Source organism: Miniopterus natalensis, chromosome 10 (genome assembly GCF_054644295.1).
Source record: "Miniopterus natalensis isolate mMinNat1 chromosome 10, mMinNat1.hap1, whole genome shotgun sequence".
Classification (NCBI taxonomy): domain Eukaryota; kingdom Metazoa; phylum Chordata; class Mammalia; order Chiroptera; family Miniopteridae; genus Miniopterus; species Miniopterus natalensis.
In genome coordinates this window covers 63,689,201-63,708,412 of record NC_142090.1, presented here as the reverse complement: position 1 = coordinate 63,708,412, position 19,212 = coordinate 63,689,201, and the positions used below count along the sequence as shown (strand labels likewise).

Below are 19,212 nucleotides of genomic sequence, written 5' to 3'. Positions count from 1 at the left end.
AAAAAGAATGGGTTTGTCAGCATAGAAATTCACAGAAGTAAGCAAGGGGATACATGCTCTCAAGGATGGGAAGATACAAGACAACTCCACTCTGGGCTCTGACATGGCCTCTTATAAAATAAACTTAAAGATATATATATATCTTGATTACCAATTGGACTCTCCAGAAAGGAATGTGCTCCAAATAGTGTTTCAGATATTTTTCTCATAAGAAAAGGGTATTTTCAAAATGCTATTCTGATTAGAATGAATCTATTTCTCAGTGTTAACTCTAGAAGCACTGGCAAAGTTCAGTTTCTGGGCCCTGGACCAAAACAATTGCACCAAACTGATGCCACCTGTGAGTGGCTAATCAGTCATTTTTCTCCTACCAGCTTTTCCCATGACTGTGTAATGCATGATATTTAATAAAATATTTTACCAGATTTGCAAACAAAAGAGTATGGAGTACATTCTGTGAAGCACATCATGATAGTAGATCCCGGTTATCCAAGTGTATGAGTACCCTGAATGCCTGATAGAAAGGGAACATAAAATAGAGATGGGAATGCTCTTCTGGCCTATTCAACAATCATTCATAATCATAAGCCTTTCATAAAGGCTTATAATCAACATTTCTCATTAGCCATTTGAACACTGAGTCATATGTAAGTTGAGTATATGACTTATTTGAGAATAGGGGAAGGTCTTTTTGATACAGACAATAGGCATAAAACAGGACCACCCACGCACACAGGATATATCATCATCTTAGTCTTATGGCCTTGGTCACTGAATATTCATTACATATCTCCTCAGAGAGAGGGCTAAGACTCTTTACAATAAAAACAAAACTAGAAACTTTTGAAACAGAGTGATCTCAACTCATTATTCAACAAACCAAATAATCTCCCAAAGACAGAAAAACTTGGGATGACATTGGTCTACTCATCTTCCCCACAATAATTGGTTCAGCTCAAGGTTAATAAGAAAAAGAAACTCTTACTGTGGCTGATAAAGCCACCTGTGCCTTGGAAACTGCTGACCAGTGCCTCCAGAAGAAGCCATCAAAAGTCATTAGCCATCAAAATTGTGACAGTTAAATACAAGAATCTGTCAGGATCTTATTATCCAAATTCCAATTAAAAGAATTCAATATCGCTCTCTCTCCCTTTCTCTCTCTCTCCCCTGCTCTCTCCCTCTCCTCTCTTTCTCTATCTCTATCTCTATCTCTATCTCTCTATCTCTATCCCGATCTCAATCTCAATCTCAATCTCAATCTCAATCTCTATCTCTGTCTCTCTCAGAGGAGAGCAGTTATTTTACTTTCTGCACCCATTGATTGCCCTCTGCTATCAAGGTCCCCAAACCCTCCCTGTTTTCTGACTGATTTATATGGAAAATAATAAGCAAAATGAAAACAGATGATAACTGAAATAAGCTTGAGCCCTCAACATTTTTCAGAAGCACATTTTTCTCTCATTGCAGATATTCAGCCAAATCAGTTTTATTACAAAGGAAATGTATTCTGGGAAGATTTGGCATTTTTAAAAGTTCAAAGTTGGAAGCACATATTCTATAAATAAATCTACAATGAAGTGCTAAAAGGTTTATTTCTGATTTCCTATTTCACAAACTAGGAACTAGGCATAAAAATATTGAGTCATAAAATGCTTAAAAAGTAGATTACTAGAAACTAATAGAAAACATTATTATCTATTGAGCCAATGATGGGTCAAATGGCATTTTGAATTCTTGCAAAGACTATGAATATGACTTTCATGTATACCATTTACAGAAAGCAATTTTATTTACATTTTTAAATCCACATAAAGGTGAAAGATGATACTGCTGCAAAATGGAACATTTAATTTTTTGCCCCAAGGCATAACTAAGCTCTTCCAAGGTCAAATGTAGTACATGACTGAAATCGAGCCAGGCCAGAGGGCTTCCACTTTGGGCAGGAGATCTTGGGTTTACTTTTATTCTTCAGAAATAGGAAGTTTCTAAATCCAACATAGACTAATTCCATAAAATAATTTGTGAGCATTTTTGTATTTTATTTTTAAATCACATATCCATACTATGGTGAAAATGCTTATGCTACACTAGCTGAATGTTTGGGACCATTTTGACTGGAAGGTATTAAGCTAAACAGACTTTTTTTAAAAACATTTCTTAGTTTGTATCATTGTGCAAAGATTTTACTTTTAAAAGAATGTGGATTTGCATCTCTCTTTTATATCTGGTAAGCTGTCAGAAACACTGGACTCATGAGAATAAATGCCATGAAAGACACTAGAGTTTATGCCTCTTACACATATTTACACCCTTATAAACAAACTCCTCTCCCCACCTCCTCCTGACCAGACATGACAAGTAATTCACAAAGCAGCTATGTGATTTGTTAGGAGAGATACAGATGTTATGGATCATTTTAAACTCCATCACAGATGACTGTGAGGGCTGTGCTTTATGCCCCGGTCTCACTTATTACCTTACCCCAAGGCCCAGGGATCATTTTTCATAGCAGTCAGGTCAATAGATGCAGACTTCCTAAGGAGATCGTGTCCCACACACCATCAGCATAGGCTGGAGTCACAACCATCAGTAACAAACCTACATTTGTTACCTTGTCTCCTCCATTTATGGGAAGCCCCTCAAGAATAAGAACTACAGCTAATAAAATTAGTAAATTATAGCGGGACCAACAGCACACTCCAGTTTCCCAAAGAAGTGCTACCCAGAAGAGCTGGAAAGAAGGACAATCCATTAAAGTAGAAAGCAACATAGTTACTTCTTTCAAAAATATTTTAAATGAGACCCATTCTCATTCCCACCATTATATGCACCCATGCATGCATGTGTGCATGTGTGAGTACACTCTCTCTCTCTCTCTCTCTCTCTCTCTCACACACACACACACATGTAATATGGTGTAGTAATTAAAAGCACTGGCTCAAGAATTAGACTGCCTGGGGTAGACTCTTGCCACCTTACACCAGACACTCATACTCTCAATTTCCTCATCTATAAAATGGAATGTTATTAATGACATGACTAGGATGGGCATAGTAATATATTAATATTAGTAATATTAACAGTACCTTACTGATATCAGTAGCACCTATCATTTCATTATTAGGGTTATTAAGAGAGCTAAATGGAAAAAAAAAAAAAAATCATGCTAAAGTCCTGACACAGTGCATGGCTTAGGGTGTAAACAAAAAAGAGAACATTTTATACTTTGCCATCAGCCCCACGGCATCCCCATTCTCATATCAAATCCAAGACACAAAATAGTATTTCTGCATAGGAACTTTTCTTGGGTACCCAGCATAATACCTTGGAAGGAGGCATATGGTGGCATACTGGAGATATTTTGAGCAGAATATGAGAGGGATACTGTGGCTCTCATCCCATCAAAGTATTTCATCTAGTACTCCAGGGAGCTAAGGTGCAATTACATCCAGACATTCAGCTATGATAAACTTCAATGGAATAAAGTAGCCTGTGTCCCCCGGCCAAAGGTTCCTCCACTTTAAAACACAGTAGGTTATGTTTAGATTACTTTGTGTGCAAATTTTAAGTGAATTCCAAGTGTTAAAAGTAATTAAAAATAAATATCCCTCACAAATAAATCAATGTTTTAAATGAGATCTTAATAAACATCCAAAGTGTTTGCCACATGAAATTAAAACATCACAAGAATTCTCATCTCAACTAGGCAACCTGTTCATTGGACCTGTCAATGACTTGTCTCATCATTTCTATAAACACTTGACTACTTGCTGTGGAAATGGTCGTTTTCTTCTGGTATTAGTCACAATGATTATGATTCACATTAAATACATATGGATTTCTGGGCAGGACTGGGCAACTATACCGCAATCAACCAGCTGCAAGAGGGAAACAAAAGATAGGATGATCCTAGGGTAGAATTAGGCCTTGCATTTCATCTCTATAAGGGCTGTAGAAAGACGTTTTTCTTGCTAAATTCACCACTGCTAAGTGCCAGGCACCTTTTTATGCTCTTATTACGTATTAGTGCAGTTAATCCTCAATAACTCTGTAAGGTAAGAAGTGTTGCTAGCCCCATTTAAAAAAATAAGGCAATTGAGGTCTAAGAGGTTTAAAAGCTTGCCCAAGATTACAAAATTAAGAAAATACGTCGCCATTCTTTTACTTTCCTTTCTTCTAATGTCTTAAAATGCTGCTTCCCTTAAGAATTGAAGTGAGGGAGGGACTTGGGGGTGAATGAAAAGGGGCCTGTTTTCTCCCTTCTGTGTCCAGGTCCTCACTGAAGCCAAGAAGTCACCCACCTTGTCATCATAACTCATCTATTTTTACCATGAATTCAGTATTGATGCTTGCACAAGAGCCATGACACTACCCATCTAGCTGCAAGTAGTGGTCTTTGGTAGGATATCAACCATATTTTGGTATGTGAATTTGCATTTTAAGCTTCTCATTTTTTTTCACCACTTTTTCTAGGGGAGTGGGGGGATCCATCAATTTGAGAGATAGGCAATGTGTTTAGCCACACATTAATTAGAGCCATTCTAATTGCAAAAGATTTCAGTCAAGAATGCAAGGAAGGATTAAACATACTGAGCCAAATCATTCACTTTTCATGCCTCCACATTCCACAACATTTAAGCCTGAGAGCAGAGCTGCAGATCCAAGAGTGGTAGCTCAGCTCCTATGTGCGAGGGCCTGATCTGCATTAGCTTGATCATGGCTAGAGGTTGTGGCTGTCTCTTGGTGCAGCTGTTCATAACTCTGCCTTGTTAAACCAAAAGAAATAAAGTTGAAAATTTAACGTGAGGTACTCATCATTCAATTACATATTTCTTGTGAAAGGCAAAAACTCTGCCATGTTCTGCAAAATCTCCACATCAATAGCAATTAAGTTTCACATCAAGACCAGAGAAATACTACACTGAATACACATGAATAACTTCCTTTCATATGCAGTGGTTTGCATCTTTCTCTGCATTTAATTCTGTGAAACAATAAATGATGGTACCCTGGTGCAAGAAACTATTCACAAATAATGAAAAAAGATATGTGAATAAAGGTATTTTATATTTTCAATTTCAGAGATCATGTAATTAGCCCCATTACCAACACCACAGCTGCTCCACAACAAATCACAATTCATCATTTTCCAAATAGGTTTTTGAATCAAACCTGGGATTAATTATGGCATTTTCACTGAAAACTTCTCAGACAGAAAGGATAATGAATCCCATGTAATCCAGTCCATGTTTTTAAGAGTTTTCCATCAAGTGTTGAGCAGCAGAAGCAATGCATGTAGCTGGTTGGTAAGTTACACAATTATTTCTTATGTAGAGGAGGTGTTAACACAATAGTCCAGTGGCCATTTTTACAAAGAAAGAAAAGAGTATATGTACACTAAGTAAGCTTCAAGTGAAATAGGGGAAAGAAGGACAGAGGTTTTGAAAATGTCACCATGTTGCCCCAGCCAGGTAGCTCAGTAGGTTGGAGTGGGGACCCGTACACCAAAAAGTGGTGAGTCCCATCCCCAGCCAGGGCACATACCTAGGTTATGGGTTCTATCCCTGGTCAGGGTGAGTACAGAAGGCAACCGACTGATGTTTCCCTCTCACACTGATGTTCCCCTCCCTCTCTCTCTCTCTCTCTCTCTCAAATCAATAAAAATATATCCTCAGGTGAAAATTAAAAAAAGAAAGAAAGAAAATGTCACTATGCTTTTGGGCTACATATAATTCTCAGTGCAATAAGGCAAGACAAAAACAATGTATTCGTTCCCTAAATGAAAATGCACAGTAAGGAAAAAGAAATATTGCATGTCTTAGAGATCCATAAGCCAAATGACAAAATATAAAGAAATATGGTCTTTAATATATGTTTTGAGGAAAAAAAGAATAAAGACCTCCAACTTTTCCAAATTTTGCCCACACTTAAGGAAAGCAAGAAGAGATTTATTTTAATAATTTCATTGTATTCAGAAAATCTCCTATTATGAAGTTTGATGCTAAATTAAAACCTTTATTTTCTTTTTCAAAAATGCATATAAATATTCTGAGTATACAACTCCAATAAACCTATTGTTAAACATTTTAAGAAAATAATAAAACAAGGTTGGAGGGTTTTTTTAATTTCTCCCTCATTTATGACTTCATAGTGACCCATGGATCTCTCTGTAATCTGGTAAGTCAATAAATGCATCTTTCTCGAAATTTTGACTACATATTTGGATGTTGCCTTGGAATCTTACAATCCGTTTCAAAACTGGTCAAGTACATAAAAGAAGAGGCAGCCTTATGATTAGCACATCAGTGCACAAAGACAGACAATGAATTTTCATCACATTGTCAAACTCGCTCAAAACAATCAAATCTTTCGCCAAACCATTTACAACTATCGATTGCACGCAAAACCTGACTTTATATTCTTCCGACTTTAAATAGATGTGGTATTTTACAAGGGCTTCACAAGTAAGAGACTGTGAATGTAAAGCAGTCCATTAATTTTATATAAGCTGTTTTATATACCTATGGGCCTCTCATAACATTCAGCTACAAGGTTACAAGGAGAAAAATCATTTTCTAAAGTTCAGTTGGAGAGGCTGGCATATATATATATATATATATATATATATATATATATATATATATATATATATAAAATTCTAGCTATCTTGCCAGTAGTTCCTCTTTACCAAAACTGCTTTCATTCTACAGCTGCAAGTGCTGACACAAATAGGACAATAGTGCAGTGTCAGGTACCAGATTCCTATCAAGGAAATGGTACTGTCAGGCCCAAGTTGGAATTTCAAGGCCAACAACTTATGAAAACAAAAGATTTCTCCACTACAATTTTCACAGAATCCTTCAAACAGTAGATATACAAATGTACATTATTATATACAGCATTAGTCTCTTGTGTGTCTGTGTGTTTAACCTGTAAATGAAAAAGGCTCTACTAAGCCAGGAAATTTTCTCCAAGTCTTTCTATCATAATTTTTCTGTCAATAACTGATTGTAAAGAAGGAAACCTGTGCCTCCTTCCTTTTAGTCTGTGAATTTCAATTTTATTAAAATTACTGCCGGTTTGCAGTAATGATGCCTTTGTGTTGGCTCTGGAAGACCCTGTTACGCTGTGTGTAAATGTGTGCATTGTGATGTGGTTAGGGGCAGGAAGAGGTAGAAAAATGGAGGCCTTACAGCCATTTAGAGCTAGCTCTTTCTGCTCAGCTTCTGCATCACAGGGCAGCTTTGCATGCTAAGCTCAGTGTACATATCCAATGAGCAGCTAGCCTTTTGTTCCACTAAGTTGATACAAGTTAATATTGTTGTTTTCACTTTATTGGGATCTCTCCTTAAGAAGGCATGACTCAAAAAATAAAGGGGGGGGGCATGACTCTGGGATATGGTCTCAAAGAAAGAGTCTTTTAGACTTAAAAAAAAAAAAAAAAGGTAAATTAAAAGGGCATTTCTGTTAATATCAAACCAAGCTTATTCCTTCAACATAAGCACTTCCTTAATTGTCCTTTCTCAGCATGCTACATAAATAAAAATAAAAAGACTCTCCACTGGATGTATACTACATATATCTCACCTAGTTTAATTATAAAGCCTCTAAAAATGAAGATGGTGGGAGGAAATGATTCCAGTAGATCATACAGTCTCAGTATTGCGTTGGCTGACTGTCTCTGGAGGCAAGGAAACAAAGACACTCAGGTAACCACAATACACCAGGAAAGGCTGGGCTCTGAGGAAAAGAAAACAAGGGGAGAAGTTCACTACTACTGCTTTAGTGCGTGGAAGTCCACAGTTTTAAATTTTGCTCTCGTTAATATTATTATAATTATGATTAATTTTACTGCAATTATGGACTTCATTTTTGAAGCGCCCCACCCTATCTTCTCTGCAGTAACTGCTCTTCTGTAACAAGGAAGAAACCTGCCAGATGAAGGCCAAGCACTCCAAAATACACACACACACACACACACACACACACACACGTGCGCACACACGGGAATGCACACTTCCGCTGGCCACGAGAACTATGGCATTACAGGGAGCAGTGAAGAGACCTGCGCAAGAGCACAAATTTCATCCCAGCAGCTGCCCACCAGGGGCATCAGACAGCTTCTCAGGGTGAGAAAGGCTGTGCCAGGGAGTGCGGGGTGCGAAAGACTGGAGAAATGGGGGGGGGGGGGGGCGGGGGGCACTGGGTAGCACAGTGGGCAGACCCTGAACAGTGCGGCAACTTCAGTGGGGGGACGCGGGGCGCATTCACAGCGCTGTGGAGCAGGGGCTGCGCCTGGGGAAGAAGGCCGGTCTCCCCAGGGCCTTCGAGAATAGCCCTGGGGCGCGGCACCGACACCTTCCCTTCCCTTGCAGCTCAGTGCCCGACCCCGCCTGACGTCTGCTGGTGGAGCACTACCCCCCAGACCTCTGCTCCTTCAGTACCTCGGGGGTGCGCAGAACCCCTGGTCCTGAGCGGACTGACTCTTACACGAAGGCGAGAGAAACGGACAAAACTTCCCAGCCGGTCTTCCCTGTGACGCAGGATCCTCTAGCGTCGGCGCCCGGTACTCCCCGGCTGGTTTCTGCACCAAATCAAACGCGCGCCGGCGCCAACCAGGACCTGCGCAGGCTCTGCGTGACCGCGGCGCGCGCTCCGGGGGTCCCGAGACGCCCCCGGAGCGTGCGGGGCTGCGCTGGGAGCCAGGGGCAGGGGAGGGGGGGGAGGCGGGGCAATGGTTGTGCAGAAGTGTTTATTTAGGGGGTTATTTAGGGGCTTGAGGGGAGGGGTTGGTTTGTTTTGCTAAGTAAATAAATAGGAACTTTCCCCACCCCATCTCGGGTCTAATGATGATAGATTCCACGGTGCATCAGACCCCACGCCGGAGAGCCTCCCCGCGAAAAATAATGAGGCTCCATCCCTAATTCGTCTGCATTAAAGGCGAGCCAGGCACTTTCGATAGCAAATATATCGATTTCCCAGGCCCGGGCAGTGATCTGTCCTGCTCCCCGTGAATAATTACTGCTCCTATAGAAATTCATAATAATTAGGACTGCTCGCCAGCCCCTCCCCCGCTTCCGCGCGCTGCTTATTAAAGGCGCTTGATCCTGGTGGGCGTCTTGGTGGTTCCTGTCATGTTCCCCGCAGGTGGCAGGTAGGGCAGCAATCACTCCCCCCCACTTGGTTTTACTCTTGTGAGAAAGTTGATTCCCCTCTCCCTACCTCAGTTTCCTTATCTGCCAGACGAGGTTTTTACGTTGTTGTGGACACTTACAGCTCGACACTGCAAGATTCGTGTTTCTGTCTGGGCACTGTGCGAGGGAAGGGGGGCAGGGAGGAGGAGGTCGGGGGAAGAAGAGCGCACCTCCACTGGGGAGGGACTCGGTGGCGATCACGTGAAGCCACAACCGCGCAGGGGGTGGGGGGAGGTGTGCAAACGAGAGGCTCTGACCACAGCAAACACTGGGGACCTAGCGGTCGGAGCTTAGGCTCCCAAATGACTGGGTGGAGAAGCTGAGTCTCCACGGTCAAGACGGGACGGAGGGAGGCGTCTGCGGAAAACGCCCACTCTCCTTGCAGAGGAACCGAGCAGGCGCGGGAGCGAGGCGGAGCCTTGGCGCTGTCCGTGGTCCTGGAGAGCCTCTGGGCGGCCCGGGCGGCCCAGCCGCGCGCCACCGCCTGATGCAACCTCAGTGCCGGCGGCCTCCCGCCAGGCAACTGCTGCAGTTCCACCTGCTGCCCCCGGAGCACCGAGCCTTGGCAGCGGCCACGAAAAGTTCCCCAGAAGCGAGGCTCTGGTGTGAGGGCTTGAGGTGCAGAAACGAGAGGGCCGCACCCGTGTTTCCAGGAATCGGTTGGGACTGCTCGAAGTGACCTGAGGCTGAAAGCAGACGACACAGCGCGCAGCTGGGGCGGCAGCGACTCCTGCTGGGAAACTTCCCGGGACCGGGCGCTCCGACGCTGCAGCTTCGGTCGCAGGGCTGAGAGTTTCGGAGTCGAGGGTAGGAAGCCTACGTCGAAGAAAGTGTATCGCTCCTAACTGTGGAGGATGGCTTGCAATGGCCCTAAAATCAGTGGTGAGGACGGGGTCTGAGACCTAGGGCGAGATGCGTCAGGAGGACACCCCCTCCCTCCGCTGGGGCGAGGGTGCCCAACCACCCTTTGCACCCTTGGGCGCCGCTGCCTCGGATCCTCCCCGTCATAATCCATTAGTGTAGCGGGGTGATGGGCGAGGGCTGGCCCGAGTCCGGTTCAGCAGAGCCCCCAGGAGCCAGTTCTTAAGGAAATATTGGGTTTTTCTAAGCAGCAATGTGCCTTATTGTGGGAGAAAGAAACGGGACAAGAAAAGCCTCCAGGTTCTCCATTCTCATGCAGATGAGGCGATGCGCTCGGACTGGGGCCTAGGTATCCCCCTCCCCATCGTATTTCCGGCTTGAACAAGTAAAATACCCTCGTTACTTTAAATGAAATAGGAGCGGAAGGAGGCTTTTCTGTAGCTGCAGCCAGAGAGGCAAGTGCTGCACCCTCGTAGCTCCTTGGCACCCCACCTTGCGCACTATCCCGACGCCCCACTCCAGGCACCACCGGCTTTCCACCCTCTGGAACCCTTCACCAGAAGCTGAATGAACTTCCTATGACAAAGGGAACCAGAGCGAGGGAATTCTTTCCGCCCCACCCCCAGCTACCCCCCCCCCCCCCCCCGCGCCAGTCCCCACCTCCATAGTAAACAAAATATACTAAGATAAGCTGTTTACAGAGGAGGTGATTAGGTTCTCAGGCCGCAGCAGAAACGCGCTGCGCCCCTCGGAAGTTTAAACAACAGCCAGCAGCCCGCGAGGGCAGACCTCAAACTCGGGAGATGCGCAAAGGCGCTTCTGGGCGCGCGGAGGCGGCACGGAGAAGCCGCCACTATATATCATCTCAATAAAAAAGCCGCTCTTGGAAAGCCTGCATAGTAATTGAGATGGGCGCTCTTTTCTGATCTGGGTTGGCATTTCCTCATATCGAGCTGACAGAGCCAACTCAGGAAATTGCTGGTAATATTCATCTGGGGAGCACTTTCATTAAACGTAATTCATTCGACTTTCACAATAAATTGAGTGACATCCTTACAGCAGAACCTTTTTATCCCTGATTAAGTGCTCGCCAAGCTTTGGTTTTCCACTTTATCGTCACATTCCTTCAAGCGCAGTCGTCAACATGCCAATCGGCGGCAGAAAAATGCGCGCGCCGTGTTTACCAAGCTCCGGTAGGAATTAGTGCTGACACCGAGAAAAAGCGCTGGTCGCGAGCTTAAGTGGCAGATAAATCAAGACCGCAAATTCCTGCGAACGTGCGGCAGGGCTGGACGAGTCGCGCCTGGGAGAACGCGGGGCAAGGCGAGAGCGCAGCGCGCTGAGCCACCCGCGGCTGCGGGGAGCCGCCGACCCGACGGCGCCGGCCGCGGGCTCGCCCGCCTCCCTCTATTAATGAGAAGGGTGAGGGCCGTTAGGGACTTGGAAATGACACCAGAAGCGCCTAAGCATGTGGTTGCTTTACGAGAACTTTCCTGAATCGAATCACAGCTGGGCACTTTGTTTAAAAAAAAAAATTTAAAAAAAATCAGAAAGCATGCACACCTCCTAACTTGCCACTGGAGAGCAGGCAAACTTTCAGAGTTTACACTGGCTTTCTTTGTGGGCGGAGAGTGCAAGGAGAATGCTCTTCCTTAGGCTCGGGATTCCCTTTTGACCCTTAACATCTAAGGCGCGGCAGCCAAACTCGGGCTAAGGGCTCTTCAGACCTCAGAATTTCAAGCGAAGCTGACAAGCACTTGTATTTAAGGTCTGGGCAAGATGGGGAAGCCATCTCCTTGCCAATGTGTGGCCCCTTCTCCCCACCCCCTATAAAATCAAAGAACCCCAAGACAGAAAATTGCTTATTTGAAAAGGCAATATCCAAATGCTTTCATCAGTCAAACGTCCTTTTGAAAATATTGTGGGCGACGGTTATTACCTGGACAATGCTGTCAATTTCTGTAGTCTGCAGAAAATCTTCCTGCAGATAGAAAAGTAGGACATTGGGCACCTACCTCAAAAAAAAAAGAAACCAATTTCCCTGCCACCTGATATATTTTGCACCCAGACAACACTTTCATTAAAGAGGAAATAGCCGTCGACAATTCAAAGCCAAATAGAAATCAACTTCGCACAAAGAAGAGCCACGAACTTAATGGCTTTCCCGGAAAATATGGGCTGAGGGAGTTGCAGCAATTCTGGTTCGACCCTTCTGATACTGAAGGCAGTTTCCCCAAAGCTATCACTAGAAGGCCCCGGACCATGATAATCCTCCTGGAAGTGAGGAAGGAGGATACCACCCCCTCCCCCCCAGGGGTTTCCCACACACCCAGAGAGCTGTTTTCCTGGTCAGTGGAGAGTTGAGCATTTCAGGAAAATGCAACTTCTCCCACAGAACCCTCAACTGGTGAATTCTCATGCTGTGCTGCTGGGGGCAGAGGCTCCTTCCAAAATCTAGGTTTAATCCTATAGCCGCAAGACTGATACCAGGTGGAAGAGTCAGGAAATGCAATGGAGTAGGGAATTTTAGTACTGTTCCCAAGAACTGGCCTTAATAGAGAACACTAAATAGCCATAGTTAGTTAACATGTTGTTGTTGTTTTCAGGTATAAGCTCAAATTGATTAAAGTTTTAAGTGGGCAGCTGGCTTAATTTTCAAAGGATGGGAAATACATATACCTAGTCCAAAGGATAAACATTAATGGTCTCTCTCCTGCTGCTTTCCCCTCGGCTTCCACATTTCTTAACAGCCACCTTCCTAACGAGTGAATTCACCCAAAGGGTCTGGCTTCAACCTGTACAGAGGTAGGATTCCACAAATATACCAGTCACTCTTTAATCTCTGTTAAAGAATTGGTGTGGAATTCATATCTTAAGGACACCCTAATTGGAGGGAATAGATGATTCAAAATGTTTTTTAAGCATTAGAAAGAAGATCCATTTTTAGAAAGAAGTTCCATTTTTTTGTCCATATTGGTTAAAAACAACAACAATCAGATTATTATCCATTTTAATTCCTATCAGAACTAGTTAGTGGCACCTAAATTGGAGGGTGAGCGTCTCTTCTCATTAGAATAGTACTGTGGATATGACTGATCACAATAACATAGTTCAACCCCTTGTCAGTTTCTCTGGACTCAATCTCTGAGCAACTTTGTTGTTGAAGGGCCCAGAGAGCACTCATTAGAATCAATGCTTGACTCTGAAAATTGTCACAGGTGAGCCTCCCAACAGGACTCCTCTGCTATCTGCTGGGAGATGCCCTCCCTGTGTGCCCTGGCCTGTCCTTCAGCTTGACCCACTGAAAATAACTCAATTTAGGATGCCCAGTCCTCAGAGCCAGAAGCCACATTTCCCTACTTCACCCAGTGTGTGTTTCAATTCAGTTAAAATGCTACAGTCCTGTTATCCCCATTAACTCATACAGAAAATATTCTGGAATTAGTCCAGAACTGACAGGAGAATAAAAATTGCAGGACTTTTTATTTTTAACAAGTATTTTTATGCCATAGGTGTCTCTCCTGCTGAATCCAGACTCTAAAATCTGCAATACACAGCATTCAATAAACAGAAGATTTCCTTCCCTTTTTTAAAAAAAAAATCACTTCCCTACATTTATGATTGGAGTTAGCCTTGTGGTAATTTTTTAGTATTTTAATATGCTTTAGAGGGTAACTCTGCAGACCCATTTCTAATTGACTTCCCACTGCAGTACTAAAATAAGCTGCTAGTTTGAAATAGGACAGACCCATCTCTCAATAAGCACAAAAAGACTCACAATTTTCAACTTAGAACAGACATTCAAAAAACCCTGGGCCAAGAAACATACCTTGAAAACATTTACCCAAACACAGGCAGACAACTGTGGCTTAAATATGGAGCCCTGATCTGCTGGGCAGAGAGTTGTTTTTCATAATAAGTGCCTCCCAAATTTGGGAGTATTTACTATATTTCTCCATAGGCAGAAGCCTAAATATTTTTATATAGGGGATACCTAAACAAATATTGCTCCCTGGGCATCATGTGGTGATTACTCCCTGGAAAACATAACAGGGATTGCAGGAGCTTAAAGGAAACGGTACTGTGCTATCAGTCAGGAAGCAATGCATAGAGTGTCCCTATCACCAAACTTGTGGGGTGAACTCATAAAAACAAAAATTTACTCCTTAAGCTCCTCCCTGGCTTATGTCAATATAAGGGGGAAAAACAAAATAAAATAATGATTTGCCACTCCTGCCTTCTTGGCGCGTAACTTGAATCAGCTCCTGACAACCTGCATGTGTCTATTGCAGTTGCTTGCAAAGGTCTGGATGTTCCAGGGTGAGGCTACCAATAAATGCTAAATTCAGTTACAGTTTCTGGTGTTTAGTAAAATAGATGGAGAAAGAAGCTCTGGGCACTTCTTGGTCTGTCTCATGGCCCTCAAGCTTTAATCAAGGCTCTTCACTTATTCAGTTGCCTTAAACAAACTATCCTGAACTGCCCAATTCCCCTTTTTAAATCCATTTCCATAGTAAAAGTCAGTTTCCTGCTCCTCCAAGAAAACAGCTCGGTATTCTCCTGGTAAATAACCCTGGGATGACAATCCCGGGAAATACTGCCCTGGGTCACAGCCACCAGCCTTTTGTTTTTCTGGTGCATGTGGATTCTGATCCCCAACACACAAAACAACTTTAGGTCAGAGAGAAAAGAATGGGCTTGTAAATCGCCTTCTCTGTTTTATTGTTCACATTTGGTATTGTTTGGAGTGAAACTGGAAAAATTGTCTCCTTTCTCTGTATTGCCAAAAGGCATTCAGGTAATGAAGTCTGTAACTAAACGGTAATTGAATCAGCATAATTTGCACACTGAACGGTTTTCAAATGCTCCCAGTTTACAATTAAAGGAGAATTAATGCGCTTGTTGTTGAGAAGGCAGCGCATTAGAATAAATCCAGCACTGTTGTTGTAATGAGTGGAAAACGGTTTAACTGCCAACAAACACATTTAAAATTTAACACGACGTATTGATTTCACTTCTGCTTTTGATAGATTATTTTCCAGAATATCGAAATTCTTGCTCGGAGCAATATACTGAACCACAGCCGCCAGCCTTTGCCCTGTGTGTATATAAGCACAGCCCAAGGATGTAAGAACTGAGCTGAGGTTCAGGTCATGCTAAAGGTATGCAGAGGAGAGGGGCCGGAGGGTTTCCGGGATCGAGGGAATGGTTAATATTTCCCTTCTGTAGCTTTCACTTTGCAGCCCCTCCCCTTTCTTTCCATGAATAATTTCTGTATTTCCTCTGGCCAAACTTTCTGCCCTCTGTCTCTGGGCTCTCAAAGTCAGCGGGTTTACTGGACTTGTGGGTTGGGGCACGAGATGGGAAATGGAAAGGACACTTTTTGCATTCCGTCTGCGTTCCAGCCAGGGAAGGCACAGACTCCGGTGACACTCAGAAAGGCTATTCTTTTGGATTGGCTGCCCCGGCTTTCACCTGTTTACCCCAAGGTGTCCTGCAGGCGAGGACGCTGGCGCGCAGCGCCCCCTGGCGTCCGCGGCTGGCACGGCCAGGAGAAAGACAGGCAACATCGAGGGCTCTTGGATTGAAGCTGACGCCCGTTAAATACGCACCCCTCACATACATAGTCACACACACGTACACTTACACACTCACACAGTTCACACAACTAGCAGCCCTGCTGTCACAGGCACCAGGGCAACAGCTGGAAAACGTTCTCAGTTGCAAGGATGGCAACACTTTGGTTCCCAGACTTGTGGGGTCTGGAGCTCTTGGGATTATGGAACAGCATCCCCCCATCCCATTTATCCAGCTCCATCAGAGATCCCACACCGCCCCTTACCCCTAATCAGAGCACACTGAGCCCTCAGCACGCTCTGGAGGGGCGCACACGGGCAAGTGGGGGTCGGTGCACTGAGCACAACTTCAGCAGGGCGTGAGTGCGCCTGGCCCTCCCTGAAGCGAGACCGGAGAAATTGCACTCCGCGGCTCAGTTCTGCGCGGTGCCCGCAGCTACCCATCCACCGCCACCACAGTAAAGCCTTCTCGCCTCTCCTCCCTCCCCCAGGGACAACAGTGTGCCAGGTCCAGACCCCCAAACGGCTCTGGGAGCACTGGGATGAGGGCTTTGCCTAGAATTCTGCCCATGACAACGTCTGCAGTTCCCTAGTAAAGGTCTCGGCGGTGGAACTGGGGTTCGGGCTTGGTCATTTGGGGAAAAGGGGAGAGAGGAAAAAGAGGGAGAGGGAGCCGCTTATGTTTGCCCGAGCATCTCCCACCCAACTCTATCTGATCGCTTGTGATGCTCCTGATAGTTCAACGTGTCCCGTCTCAACCCTACAAGTCGAGCAAAGTTACCCGCACTTCATGTGCACGTCTCCAAGCCGGAGGGGGGCAAGGGGGCAGATTCACTTTCAAAGTCACAGAGCAGATTCGTGCTCCCCACTCTCCGCCTCTGTTTCCCTTCGTTTAAACTCTGGGGATGAATTCCTAAGAGTTCATGTCTCCCGCCCCTTCTCCTTGCCCTCTCCGGTCACAGAGCACCCCGTCCTACTGGCTCCTCGATCTCTGGGTGTCTCGCGTGCCCTAGGCGCAGTTCAGAATCACACGCAGGAGAGGGGGCACTGGGGCAGGAAATGGGGATGGGATCCCGGAAAATCCCGCGGGGATCCAGAGACCAGCTTGCCAAAGTTGCTCCAACACAGTCGCCGGCCTCGCCCTCCGCGGGCGCAGGGTCCTGGCCTCGCCGCCGGGGTGGGGCTGCGGGCGCGGGCTCCGCGGGACTTACCGAGTAGACGGCGGGCTGCAGGAGGAGAAGCACGTACCAGCACGCAGCCCGCATCCTCCCGCGTCTCAAACTTCCTCGGCGTTGCCTTCGCTGAGTCTTTGTTCCTTCAAAAACATAGATCCACCTGACATCCACTTTACAGAGCAAGGAGCGCTCTCAGCAGCCTAGATACAAATGAAATCAGACAGCCCATGACCACGCGGGCAAGGTCAGGCTTGGCGACCACGAGGGGAAAGAGGGTCGCGGTGGGGAGGGTGAACCCCCCCCCCTCCAAAAAAACACACCCAGGGGCGGGGGTGGGAAAATTGTAAAGCGAGTCAATCCAGCGCCGGAAAGCAGCGAGCGCTAGGTCCGCGGGCAGGCGGGCGGCAGGTCGGGGAGACGGGGGCCCCCCGCGCCTCGGGCGCGAGTCCCGGCGGCGGCTGGGGTGGCGGGGCCCGAGCCGCGCAGGCGGGTTCGCAGCCCAGCCGTCTCTGGCAGCGAGAACTGCCCTAGTGTTTGATGGCGGGGCGGCTGGGACTAAACGCGGCGGCTGGTTCTCTGCCAGCCCTGGCAGAGCTCTCACACGTACGCACCAGGAGAGGGATGGAGAGAGAAAGAGAGCGAGGGCGAGCGAGCGAGGCTGGCCGAGGGGGCGCGGGGAGAGGAAGGGGTAGGTAGCGCTGACCGAGATTAGGTGCTGGGCATCTCCACACCGTCGGTGGGGTGGGGGTGGGGAAAGGGGGTGTGAAATTTGCAAACAGAAAAGCCAGGCTCAGTTTACCCATTCGTGGGCTCTGCGCACACGCGCGCGCACACACACACACAGAGCGCTGGCACTACTTTCATTCGGGCCAAGGGGCACAGGCTGTGCTAACTTCCAGAGCGCACGTCTACCCGGGTCTGTGAGGGTCACCCGCCCAGCGCGCTGTCCCCCGACCGGTGACCCTCCCCGCCGCCCCTTCCCAGCGCCCTGTCCCCCACCCCCACCCTACTGTGTCCCCTCCGGGGCTGTGCGGGGGAGAGTACTTACCGCACAGGACTGGGGGCGAATCCGGTGAGCAGGGACGGCTCTGGGCAGGCTCCATGGAGGAGCTACTCGGGCCTGGCGTCTCCGGCGCCCCGGACGTGCCCTCGCTGGCGCTTCGCCTCCATGCTCGGGCGCCGACCGGTCCCGCTGCCGCGTCCAGCCTCGGCGGAGATGGCGTCCCAGCGCCCGGGGCGCGCTCCGGATGCGTTCCACGGGAGCCTCGGCTTGGCACAGTTGGATTTACGGTGCAGGACACTTAAGAGGCAGGACAGGAAGGGTGAAGGAAAGGAGGAAAGCGGGGGAGGGAGGGAGGAGGGAGAAGAGGAAGGGAGAGAGGCGAAAGCCCCGGGATGCTGCGCCGGACGGACTGGGGCTGCCCGCGCCCGCGCTGGGACGCGCGGTCCAAGGGTCCCCGCCTCCCGAGGCTGTGGAAGGGCGGTAAAAATGCCTTCACAGGGAGGAGACCCGGCAAGTCCTTGGAACTTGAACTTGAGAGATAAGACACTGGCCTTTTGCAAGAAAAAAAAGCCACAGGGCAGTTGCAAGCAGTCCGATTTTCTGAAAGAGGGGTGAGGTGGCGAGAACCCGAAAGCTCCTGGCGCACGGAGCAGCTGCCCGGGTGCCCGCGACCCTGGGGAGCCCGGGAGCTGCTCCGCAGCAGAGCCGCCGGCGCTGTCGGCGGTGACGGTCCGGCCCGGCCCGAGGGACAGTCTGGAGGGCGCGGCGGTCCGGGGCGCAGACCCGGGAGCTCTCTTCGCAGGTCCGCGGTCCCGCGCGCCTCCTCCCCGGGACGCGCGATTACACTGGCACGTGGGTAAACGACGCCTCCGAGACTAATCGGCACCTCGTGTAAATAGCCCCCGCTCCCCGGTTCTCAGCGGGCCGGGCCCGCGGAGAGAAGCGGCTCGCGAGGTCTCCGGAGGCCACAGCGCCCCCTCCCCGGGGGCGTGAGGAGGGCTGCGGCCGCCGGGGGAGAGGCGGGAGCGTGTCGGGGCTGCGGGGCTGGCGGGAACGGGCGCGGGACCGCGCAGGGCTCCCCCGCCGGCCTCCAGCGCCCACGCTGGGCGCCGCGGGCGGACCTGTGGCTGCGGGGCCCCGGGCGGAGCTGCGGCCGGACCGCCAGCCATTCAGCGCGCGCGGCGACTGGGCGACCTTGCGCGTCCACTCGGCGCCCACCCCTCGGGCGGGCTGGGCCGGCTCGGGAGGGGCGCGCGGGCGGGGCCCGGGGGGCGGAGCGGGGCCGCGGGGGGCACTGCGCCTCCCCTCTCCTGACACCTCCCACTCGGCCAGCGTCTCCGCGTCTCGGTCCCTTCGCTGACTCCCGCTGTCCGTCTCTCTCTCTCAGTCTATTTTCTGTCTCC

At 47.8% G+C, this 19,212-nt stretch overlaps 1 protein-coding gene across 1 annotated transcript in view; it reads right to left on the bottom strand.

Annotated features, from left to right (window-relative positions):
• The window catches only part of NXPH1 (neurexophilin 1), a 269,035-nt gene extending 250,925 nt beyond the window's left edge, over positions 1-18,110 (bottom strand). Inside the window, exons 1-2 of the mRNA XM_016218880.2 lie at positions 17,855-18,110; positions 16,843-17,006 (exon numbers count right to left, since the gene is read on the bottom strand). Coding sequence (XP_016074366.2) covers positions 16,843-16,896 — 54 coding nt within the window. The 5' untranslated portion in view covers positions 16,897-17,006; positions 17,855-18,110. The remainder of the gene's footprint in view (positions 1-16,842; positions 17,007-17,854) is intronic.
• Positions 18,111-19,212: the final 1,102 nt, after the last annotated feature.